General features: G+C 43.4%; 1 protein-coding gene across 1 annotated transcript in view; it reads left to right on the forward strand.

The window, feature by feature from the left end:
- DENND3 (DENN domain containing 3) overlaps positions 1–1,018 on the forward strand; it is a 566,116-nt gene extending 565,098 nt beyond the window's left edge. The window contains exon 23 of the mRNA XM_086966276.1: positions 365–1,018. Coding sequence (XP_086822402.1) covers positions 365–565 — 201 coding nt within the window. The 3' untranslated portion in view covers positions 566–1,018. The remainder of the gene's footprint in view (positions 1–364) is intronic.
- Positions 1,019–12,454: the final 11,436 nt, after the last annotated feature.

Raw genomic sequence — 12,454 nt, forward strand, 5'->3', positions numbered from 1 at the left:
ATCAAGTTTTTTCTCTCCCTTCTGCATTAAATTTAGAAGGTGTGTTCAATTAGCTATCTTATCCTTCGTCAAATTCAGGTGATTACCTGCCTGCTTTGCCTATCCTGACAGGCATTATCGCCTGTCTGTTTCCTTCCCAAATTATATAAAGAGGCCGTTTCTCTTGGCTTCTGTGCATTGTAGACAAATAAATACATTCTAGGGCTTAATAAAGATCGAAAGAAGATTTATAATACGGAAGGAGGATTTCAAATCTATTTTCATAGGTTGTAACCTCCCATCACACTGCTGGGTTTAATTTATAATGTAGTATAAAGTTAAAGATTTCTCCACTAATACACTTTTTCCATTTTTGTGTTTTTAGATCTGGATTGGCAGCAAAGGACTTTCTCAGGGCAAGTCCAAAGGCAAGATCTATGTGATAGATGTTGACAAGAAGAGTGTTGAGAAGGAGCTGGTAGCCCATGCTGATGCGGTTAAATCTTTGTGCTCTGCAGAGGACAGATATGTGCTTAGCGGCTCTGGGAGAGAGGATGGAAAGATTGCCATCTGGACCGTGGAATAGCGTTGTTTTCTGGACCTTTGGAAAAGTCTGGTCATTGGCCTTTGTATATGGAGATTGATCTCTCCAGTGTAATTTTCCGGTTGGTTCTCCACTGCAAAAGTTGCAATTACTTTTGGTTGTTTGAAACAAACAAACTGTAGCATTGCTGCTCAAGTTCCTAAAAGACATTCATATTTTAGTGCGAATATGAGTCTTCCATCTAATTTTAAGTATGATTGTTCTAATAACTTTCCAAGGTTGATATTGTTTGCTTCAGTACGTACCTCTGGCCCACACATATTTCTATCTGTAGGTTTGCCAATGCGTGTATGAGCCACAATTTTCAGGTCCTCACCTGTTTATCCATAAGTATCACCTTTGATCTGTTTTGTTGGACTTTACCTTACGTTTAATTTAGCAAAGTCCCTAAGTGCTTCCAAGGAATATTTATAAGTTAAAAAAACGAGTTCTTCATTATTGTCATTGTGTCTATTTTATGTAACTTCTTAAATTGTATTCTTCATGTCACTGTAAATATCTGTTTGTGTTACCTGGGTCTGGTGGTTTGGTGGACCATTTAAATCACTCCGGGGATGTGTTTGACCACATTGTCACAGGATCAGATCCTGGGGCACTCGCTTAGCCTTTCGCCCTACAGAGGTCTATAAAATTAGTACCATTGAGTTGGGTAACACTATGCCTCTGCCATCTTAAGCAAGACACATCCTTGAAGGGAACATGTGCTCGGCAGTTTCTTCTGTTATGTTACTAACCAAGCCCAGCCACTTCATACAGTAATCAATAGCATATAGTTCCTCCAAATCCGAGATTTAAATCCTACTCAGAGACGCAAAGTAGAGGTCTTGAAGATAATGGCAACAACATAATCTGTTCATGTATCTTGAACAAGCTTTCTTTATAGCATGACTGCTGTGCTAAAGACATCGATCTGTAAAACAATAGTGTGATTCTTCAGCACATATTTATTCTCAATTATGACCTAATCATTAATGATGACCTATCTTAGTTGTAGTATTTTCAGCTTGCTGTTCACAGGTTTGTGTCTCTGTTATAGCAGGGGCTGGATCCACCCCTTTTGCCCCACCCCCTCAATAAATGGTATTAAAGAAGGAGCTGCAGATGCTAGGACATCCCTTCTGTAATTCTGACAGTACTGGCACATAGGTAGTGCCAGAGCAGTCATGACTGGGCGTTCTGCCATTTGCATGTGAGCATACTCCCATGCAAATGAGAGAGTCGCTTTACCTCCTAGCCTGTGCTATGTTGCAGAAGCAGGTGTAGACTCAAGCAGGCCCTAAGGAGGGGCACTTACAGTACTCCACAAAACGGTGATCACTTTCATTGCTTCTCTTGAAGGCAGCCCTCTGGAGGGGAGAAAAGGGGGGGGGGTCCATCGACTCCTCAGACATCCCCTTACAGGCTAGTACGGTCACTCACTGCACCCGCATTCAGGGGGAATCTCTCTTCCTTCCGTAAAGTGCAGGCAGGTTTTCTCCCGCACTGTGAAACATGGACCGGCTTTGAAGAAGGCTATATGTATTAAACTGAATACTCTGCTCCCAGGACTGCACGAGTTCACAGCTGCCCTGGGGCCAGAACATTCTTTGTAACAGGGTGCACTGTCCCTCTTTGCACCCTGAGCACCTGTTTAAAGATGCACCATGGCACTAACAGTGTACCTTTTCCCTAATAGGGTCTCAGATATGGTGCTGATAGGGTACCTGCAAACCAAACCGAGTGGAGTTGACGGGAGCCTTAATCCTGATGCATATAGATTACCGCAAAATGATCTACTTCAGTCTCTGCAGATAACTGGCAGGTTGCAAAGACCGTCAAGGGCAACCTTGAGGGTGCTTTTCGAAATATGCATAACATAACTTACTCCAGTATTGGAGCTTTCGTGGATTCAGATACCTGAATCATTTCCCCGTCGTCGAGATGGGAGTCTCCGGTATATAAAAAAGCAATGCTTAGCAGTATAGGTAACTGAAAAAAGTCCTAGGCCCATTTCCCTTTCGCAACCCATAACCTTTGTTATGTAAAAAAGAACCAAACGTATCCCTTAGCCAATCAGAGCTCCTCACCCTCTAGAACCCTCCTGAGAGAACCTTCTGCCCCTCAGATTTTCTACCGGCACGTTGTGCTAGGGAGTTTCCTTTGAGCTCTGCTCAAACTCTGGATTTCCAACTTTGTAGAAGCTTGATTTCATTCTATTTCTTGAGAATTTGGTAATCTATTTCTCATCTAGATCCTTGAGAATGTCTGGAAAAGAGAAAAAGGGTATTTTTAGAGCCTGTGCCACCTGCTCTAAAAAGAGACTCTACACTGATGACCCACATGAAGACTGTATTTACTGTCTTTATCCGGACCACCAAGCAAAGTATTGCAAGATATGTTGCACTTTCTCTAGCAAGACCCTTAGAGATCGTGAGGGACGCCTTTTATTTTGGCTTCAGAAGATCAAGCCCAGAAAGAAGGTGGTTTCTAGTGATAGTGACCAGGAATCCTCCTCTTCGTCCAGGAGATCTAAAAAAAGATCAAGATCTCCTGAGGCTTATTCCTCAGGGGACCGTCCTGAGAAAGCCCTAAAAAAGACCACTCAAGGGTCTTCAGGGCATAGTCCTTCTGAATCTCCTCTGCCAAAAGTAAAGGAGAGCAAAGGACACACTTTGAGAGAAAAAGGATCCAAAAGAGCTTCTTCTGAGCCTTCAAAGACACCACCTTTGGCTTCAGCATCATTCAAGAAGCCATTCTCTAGTATTCCTGAGGAGAAAGTAAAAAAATCGACAAGTCATTGGCCTTTGTGGCCAATATAGCCGACTTTTTCGATCCCGCCGAAAAAGTCGACGGGATCGTCAAGGAATTCATTGTCTACGGTGATGACCACAGAGGTACAGAAGCTACCATTGATTGTATTGGAGTCAGCGACAACGGGAGCGTCGACCGGAGCATCAACGACAGCAGCGTCGACGACGGTAACATCGACAACGACATCGTCGACAACGGTGGTGATGATGGCCATGTTGACTACGGGATCGTCGTAGACGGTGATGACAACAGGGTCGTCGACGACTATTACGACGACGACAACAAGTTCGTCTACGGTAGTGTCGACGACTATCTCTTCGACGGGCTCATCGACGACTCCAGAAAAGCAGAAGAAGATGATCACGCCAGCAGTGACGTCCTCGTGCAAGATTCCTCCTCAGGTCCTATCGCACCTTTTGGAGGAAGAAGAGTCGGATGAGGAGGAGGATGACGGACCCTTCGGGTATGCCAGAAAACCATCTGAACTCCATGTAAAATTTCAAGAAGATGACGATGAAGAGGGTTATGAGGAATACCACGGCCTCTCACACCATCGCTACCAACAAGAGCCTCAGGAAGAGATGGTTGCAATGCCACCTTCAATGATGATGGACTTGCAATTCATGTTGGCGGATTATAAGAAGGGGTTTGGGTTCCTCCATCAGTGGTCCCTCAAGACGTTCAACCTTCACGTCCTCGTTCTATTCCGGCCACTCCAGTCCGCAGTAGGGAAAGCCTACTAGACACTGCTCCGCAGACACCTCAGGTCCAACAGCAGCAGGATCCTGTGACCACAGATGATGAGGACCACGCAGAAGGGGAGCTAACGGAACCCCAGAGAGAATGGGATGACTACCTAATTCCCTCTCCACCATCACCCACCCAAGTGCCAGCGGATTCTCCACCAGTGGATATTGTTGGATTCCATAACTTAATGGAGAGAGCTGTAAAGAGATATCAGCTGCCGATGAAAACAACTCAGGCAGAATGTTTTCTTTATGACTTTAAGGAGCCCTATCAAAAATCAATCATTGACCACGTATGGAAGGAAGGGTTACAAGTGATGACAATTCTGGCGACGGTTACACCGGTACTAGCGAGGTTGGACAAAATATATAAGGCGCCCACTGACGCTCCGGCGTGTTTGCTGGGCCATCCTAAACCGGACTCTTTCATTTCGCAGGCAGCGCAAAAAAAATCAAAAAACCCATAAGCACCTATTTCTGCACCTTCAGAAAGGGAGGGACGGCGTTTAGACAACGCAGGTAAACGATTCTCCTCGATGTCAGCTCTCCTGGTCAGAGCAGCTAATGCCCTTGCCATCCTGGGCAGATATGACAGACAGATGTGGTGCGATATAGCACCATATGTTGACCTCCCTCCGGAATACAGTAAGCAGGAGGCGAAGAAAGTTGTGCAGGAAGGGGAGAGAACTTCAGCTGAAGTGATCGATTGTGCTATGGACATAGCTACCACAGCCTTTCGTTCCCTAGGAGGAGCCACAGTTTTGCGGCGCCAGGGTTGGCTGAGGGCCAATAAGATTCTTGGTCTACCTTTTTATAGGACGATCTGTTTGGACGTCTAGTGAATGAGATTCTTCAGAGTATTAAGAAGGACACTGATACGGCGAAAGCCTCCGGTACGTTACAGTACCGGAAGGTGCCTTTCGAGGCGCCCGTGGAAGAGGACAACCTTCGAATAGAGGTAGCTACCAGCAAGGAAGATACACATCCTATTCTTCCTCTTTGCAGCCCTACCGGTAGCAATATGGCCAGAAACACTCTGGAGGCTACTCTAAGTCCCCTCCCAGAGGACGAGGAGGTCGTTCAGGGAAAGATAACAATAAAAGGCAATGACAACATTCAAGTTCCGGGTTTTTATCCTCCTACCCTGTCAAATGTTCCCCTGGGTGGAAGAGTGACTCATTATTTAGAACAGTGGCAGAAAATAATATCGGACAAATGGGTCCTCTACATAATAAAATTCGGACATACTCTGGAATTCCTATACTTCCCTCCTCCCACGCCACCTACATATCAAGAAGTAAAAAACCTGTCTCAGATGCGTCGGGAGATTCGGGCAATGCTCCAAAAGGGAGCAATAGAACCAGTGCCGAACTCCCAAAGAGGACAAGGATTTCATCCCGTTTCTTCTTGATCAGAAAGGATGCTCTCAGGTGGCGTCCGATCTTGGAACTACGGTCCCTATATGCCTATCTCAAAAAACAGTCATTCAGAATGGTGATCCTCCAAGATATTCTCTTGCTCTTAAACCCAGGAGATCAGAGACCTCCCTAGATTTACAGGATGCATATTTTCATATCCCCATCCATCTGTCCCACAGAAAGTTCCTTCGTTTTAGAGTGTCCAAAGACCATTACCAATTCAAAGTGCTACCATTCGGCCTCAAATCTGCCCTGAGAATTTTTACAAAATGTCTGGCGCCAGTGGCAGCCTATCTCCGAAGACAAAAACACCAAATATTCCCATACCTGGAAGACTGGTTGGTAAAGTCACCATCGTAGGAGGCAGCTCACGCTTCGACTTCGGCCTGCAAGGAGTTGTTTACAGATCTGGGCCTGACCTTAAACATGGAAAAATCATCCCTGCAGCCATCCAGAACAATCAGGTTTCTAGGTGCAATCCTAGATACATCACAAAACAAGGCATTCACATCCATAGAGAGGCAATTGGGACTCGTCTCCCTAGCCAAAGAATTCAGAAGAAAGTCTCTTTCAGTCCGAAAATACAAATCGCTTCTGGGGATGATGTCTTCATGCATACCACTCATTCCCCTATGTCGTTTGAGAATGCAGCCGTTACAAGAAGAACTAGACCTTCAGTGGTGCCAAGCAAAGGGATCCTTCGAGGACAAGATCAAAGTCACGCAACCAATGTTTCAGTCAGTAAAGTGGTGGACTCGCAGGAACAATATCTCAGTGGGTCCGTCCGTCCTTCCTGACCGAACCAGCTCCATTAGTAGTTACCACGGATGCCTCTCTCGAGGATGGGGAGCAGTCCTACAAGAGTTACAAGTCAGCGGCCGATGGAACAAACAGGAATAACACCTTCACATAAACCTATTGGAATTAAGGACAATAGGATTGGCATTGTTGGCCTTCCTGCCAAGAATAGAAGGGAGATCTGTGTTAGTGCAGACAGACAACACAACGGCAATGCACTACATAAACACAGGGGGGCACAAGATCTCTCTCTCTGTCAAAAGAAGCTCAGAAAATATGGAAATGGGCGATAGATCACAGAGTGACTCTGAAGGCCATACATCTTCCAGGAGATCAAAACACAACAGCGGACACTCTCAGCAGGCAAAAAACGACCTGTCACTAGTGGGAGCTGGATCAGGACACGCTGTTGACCATCTTTGCCTAGTGGGTAATACCAACAGTGGATCTGTTAGCCACAACCCAGAACAAGAAATGCCAATTCTTTGCATGTTGGCGTCACCAAAGGGGCTCATGGGGGAACGCGTTTTTGATGGCATGGTCAGACATCTTTGCCTACGCCTTTCCGCCGATTCCCCTCCTGCCACGATTGCTCTCGAAGATGAAAAAAGAACCGTGCAGAATGATACTAATAGCCCCTTGGTGGCCCAGGCAGCATTGGTTCACAGAGCTGCTCCTTTTATCAGAGACCGAGCCAATACGTCTACAGCCAATACCAGCACTATTGACTATGAAGAATGGATAAGTGCGGCATCCAGTCCGACATCACTGCAATTAGCGGCCTGGCTCCTGACTACGGAGAATTTCATAGCTTAAACATTCCGGCAGAATGCAGAGAAATACTGGCAAAGGCAAGAGCTGAAAGCACTAATAGGACATACGGGATTAAATGGAAAAGATTCTGCTTATGGTGTCGGGAGAAGGAATTACATCCTCTGCGGGCAGAGGCGCATCAAATCATCCCATATTTACTAAGGCTGCCAAAGTCTGGATTAGCCCATGCCTCTATTAAAGTGCATTTGGCGACGATTTCTAGATACAGAAGAAACTCAGCAGGTCCATCTCTGTGGTCGGAAAGAATTGTGAAACAGTTCATGAAGGGGTTGTTTCGAGTTTACCCACCTATCAGGCCTCCACCTCCTCTATGGCAACTGAACATTGTCTTATCACAACTGATGGAACCACCATTTGAGCCAATTCACAAAACTGATCTAAAATTCCTATCCTGGAATGTGGCTCTCTTAATAGCTCTGACATCATCCAGAAGGGTGGGAGAACTACAAGCCCTTACGACGCAAGAACCTTTTCTGCAATTCAGGGAGGACAGATTGGTGCTCAGAACAAATCCAAAATTTATTCCGAAAGTACCAACAGATTTCCATTTAAATGAGCCATTAATCCTGAAAAGATTCTTTCCTCAACCATCTACAGTGGCGGAAAGGACTCTCCACACTCTGGATGTCCAGCGTTACCTGAAGTTTTATTTGCAAAGGACAAGACCTTTCAGAAAATCTACACAATTGTTTGTGGCTTTTAGTGCCCTCAGGAAAGGTTTCCCATTATCAAAAAGGGGAATTGCACGATGGATCTCGAATGCCATTCAATTCTATCATCAGGCGGCGGAGAAGCCATTGACAGCACGTGTTCGTGCACATTCCACAAGAGCGGTATCAACCTCTACTGCTCTATTTTCAGGCGTCTCTATTCAGGGCATCTGCATAGCAGCTACCTGGAGGAGTACGCATACCTTCACCAGGCATTACTGCCTCTACGCTCATGCAAGAAGCGATGTAGCAGTGGGACAAGCGGTGCTGAGGAACCTTTTCCAATAACGGTGAGCCTTCTTTGTCATCCCTCCTTCCTTTGGTTGGTTAGAAAAGCACATTTTATTGTTGTATGATATTGGATATGTCATTTATGGGTGATATGTCTGCGTATTTTGAAACTGTTACTACTATGTGCAAGTATCATGTGTTGCCTATTGGTGAGAAGCAGGTAAAAATAAAATGTGCTATGATTTACTGCTCGCTATTCTGATTCAGGTATGTGAATCTATGAAAGCTCCAATACTGGAGTAAGAAAACAAGTTACTTACCTGTAACTGTAGTTCTCCAGTATTGGAAGCTTTCATAGATTCACATACGCCCACCCTCCTCCCCTGAGAGGCTCACCTCGGATTTGGCACAATAGGTATTATAGCACAAGTGCCCGAAAATCTGAGGGGCAGAAGGTTCTCTCAGGAGGGTTGTAGAGGGTGAGGAGCTTTGATTGGCTAAGGGAAAAGTTTGGTCCTTTTTACATAACAAAGGTTATGGGTTGCAAAAGGGAAATGGGCCTCGGCCTTTTTTCAGTTAGCTATACTGCTAAGCATTGCTTTTTTATATACCGGAGACTCCCGTCTCGACGACGGGGAAATGATTCAGGTATGTAAATCTATGAAAGCTTCCAATACTGGAGAACTACAGTTACAGGTAACTTAGACTATGACCTCTCCAAGGGCATTATTGCATAAAACCTACCTTAATATTGCATCATTGGTTTACAGTGGCATCCAGGGCTAACGTTAAAGTTCTCTCCAGCAGGCAGTAGGCCTTCTATAGCAAATGATAAGGATATCTGCAGAAACTTGCTCCTTAAAAGGCTTCATCAGGCAGCCTGTGTTCATCAAGTACATGAGCAACCCAACACTTAAAACACAACTAAAGAACATCTCCTAGTGTAAGAAGTAGATTATTCCAGATTTTGCAATGTACTTAACCCTGTCTCAAGTGTAGATCAACACTTTATTATCATCAAAAGAATCTTAACAAGCAAACTGTTCATACTAAAGTGAGGAGTTTAAGTAGTGACACTTCAGGCGTATTTTATTGTGGCCTAACACTAATGAGAGTAAGTAAAGATCAATCTTCATTGACCTTTTGATATTATATTTAATGCAAAGCACACCTGTTGGTGATTCAGTAGCACTTTAAAATACACACAGAAGGTAACTTGGCGAAAAGGGCTAAAAGTGTCCTAAAACAAAACCATCTGACTAACATAAGGGGCCATGTTTGACCATTCATAGTTCTCAACTGCTTCTTACAGTTCTCTATACCACAAGCACAGCACTACTATGTGCTTTTGTGTCTCAAATCTCACCCTTACATTAGGTGATGCCGGTTACTGACTGAGTGAGCATGCAATGTAACAGGATTATGCAATTTTATGTGTTTTCAGTGCAAGCAGCCTTGAATTCCTGAGACTTGGCCAACCATGACCAAAACCACAATACTTTTCTTTTATTTATATTGCTATATTGTATAAATACTGCATTACTATGGAGAAAGCATAGGATATCAATGTAATGGAATATTCCAAAGTAGATCATTGCTCGTCAGATTTCGAGAAGCAGTAATCAATTTCCTAAGTGCTTGGATGAAGTTACTGCTTCAGCTGTTTTCAGATCACTAGTAATTACATAGGAGACGTGCGGGAAGGGATCATGGACGACAATTGAACATGATTTTCAAATTTTAGTGCAGTTCAACATATGCAGATATTTGCTATTTTCAGAGGCTGTGTCAACGTTGGTGCCTGGATACAATGATTGCACAGAAAGTTTATCAATAGATCTCAGTAGTTTGTGAGGCTCTTCATTTGATCACACACTCCATTAAGTTGTATGTGCCACTACATGCCACCATTCTTCTCCCTTGCTCCATAATTGCACTTTGTCTTACTATATAGTCAGCTACACTCCACTGCAATTCTCAAGCCACTACTCGCCATTCATTCCACGTTTCCCCTTTCCAACTACATTCAAAATCCAAAAGGGATCCCTATTCCACATAAGAATTTACTAAGTTCACTTGCCTGATATTTTCTTTTCCTGATGCAAAACTTAAAAACTTAACCCGTTCCATGTGTTGAACGGTCCCCCGGCCGTCCGACGTCACGTGGGCGTGTGCATCGGACACCCGGGGGGCCGCCCGATCTGTGCACGCGTCTAATTCGCCCACACTGTGGGCGAATTTGACGCTCATCGAAGAGGTTAAATATTTAGCATTATTTACTATTTATATTTGCCAACCATTTGCATAACATGCATCACAAGTGAACCTCTAAGAAAGAATTTACAAAGGCATACCAACCAGGAACTTGCATTAATCATTCAGAAGATGAAAAGATAGTTAGGGCTCAATGTTTAATTCATTCTTGACTTTTTAAGACTACCACCAGTTCTACGAACTTTGATGATGGTTAATTTGAAGCATGTATGTGACCACTAGAAGCTCCACATAGATCCCCAGCATGAATAATATAAGTCATGAAAAAGGTCAACTTGATAATGCCAAACACTAAACTTCCTCCCAGAATCGATTTGATTATAAATCAGAGAAAGGAATATACCATACACAAATTGTATTTGAGAATATGTATATTTTTTTTAAAATTACTCCTGATAATCTTATTGCTTCCGGCTTAAATACAACACTCTCAGTACTGCCCCCTTCTCTGGATGAGTTCCAAACTTCAAAAGGTGAACAAGAATGAGTAGGGCTTTTGCTCTTTGTTCTTTCCTCTGCTTTTCACATGGTTGGTCATGCCATCGTCACAGTGCAGTAGGGCAAGTAGGTAAATATCTCAAGTGGTTTATGTCCTTCCTCAATGGTCGTACACAAGTGGAATCTCAGGAATTCCCCCTTATCCCTGATTTGATGAATCACATTTAACAACCACTGGAGGAACTATTCCATTCCTTTGGACTTAAGGCTGTCTCCGGTGGTGACAGCATTCATTTTTTTTGTTAAATATGACCAATGTTCTAACAACTCTGTTATTCAGCGAGGGAAGTGTTTTGCTACTGTCTATGATTAGATGGTTGCAGGTTTTTTATTCTTTTTAACTGTGAGAAGGCGAAGACCATTATCGAGTACGTGTGTGATCTTGTTGGTCCAGTAGGCTTGGGTTGATCTTTTTGGGCGTTTTGGCAGTCTCTGTCCTTAAGGTGAAGAACCTTGGTGTCTTTATTTTTGGTAAAAAAGCTCCTTTGATGGCCAGTCCGTAAAGTGTAGCCTTTATGCTTTTGTAACACGGTCTCTTTTAAATTAGTCAACCTTTTCTTTCTCCTGAAATGCATGACTGTGTCTCAGGTGCCATCATTATGTGCCTTAACTATAGCAATGCTCTGTACCTTTGGCTTTTGATTCTTTGGTGAGTAAGCTGTAAAACATTTCAGTCAAACTGGCTTCCAGGCTGCATAAGTCTCACCAGGTCTCAGTAGCCTCCAGTGGCCCCCAGTGAAGCAGAGCTTTCACTGTGCATTTCACAGGACAGGATGGTGTCTGAGACCTCTTCAATCTATTTAATTAGCCCTTTTAAACATGTTCTGCTTTAAGCATATTTGCTATGGGTTTGAGAGAGAAGTAGAGCATATTGTGCTGTAGGCCCTAAATTGCTATACTTTGCGATCAGCAGATTATTCAAAATATACCTTTTTATTTGATGGTACGTGTCTTCACTAAAGACACCAGTGTCTGTAAGATACTGTTTGTGTCTACTTCACCACCACCTTAATTTAAAAGCCCCTTAAGATACACCAGTTTCATCAAGCTCTCTGTTCATGTGTTCAGTTGATCCTGTCCTCAGATTTGTTGCCTTAGCTTAAATCAGTTTAGTGCATCAACTTTCCTAGAGAGCTAATGGCAGCAAGTAGAGGTCTTCATTTGTTCCTTCTCACTGGTACAAAATTTATCAGTATTTGCAGTGTTCCATGTAAGGCCAATAATAATTAAAAGCAATGTAGTTTTACATGTTTTCTCAAGGAATGGCGCAACCTGTTTTAAAATCTAAAGTTAGATTTTATTGATTATTGGAATGATGTGCTGGTCAAATAGTTCATTTATCCTTGTAATTTATAGAAAAACTGAATAATGAAACATTCATGGATTTGTCACACCATTTGATTTTACTAGAAATAATATTTCAAACAGGTCGTTAAGTGCACCCTAGCACTTTCCCGAATTCTAGACATATGCATTTATTACATGCTGGATCTATTATGAGGATTTGTGAATTTAAGGTGCAATTTAAGATTTTTCTTGGTCCATATTTGTGAGGGAAGTTGTGCCATTTGA

This window comes from Lissotriton vulgaris, chromosome 4_1 (assembly GCF_964263255.1).
Source record: "Lissotriton vulgaris chromosome 4_1, aLisVul1.2, whole genome shotgun sequence".
NCBI lineage: Eukaryota > Metazoa > Chordata > Amphibia > Caudata > Salamandridae > Lissotriton > Lissotriton vulgaris.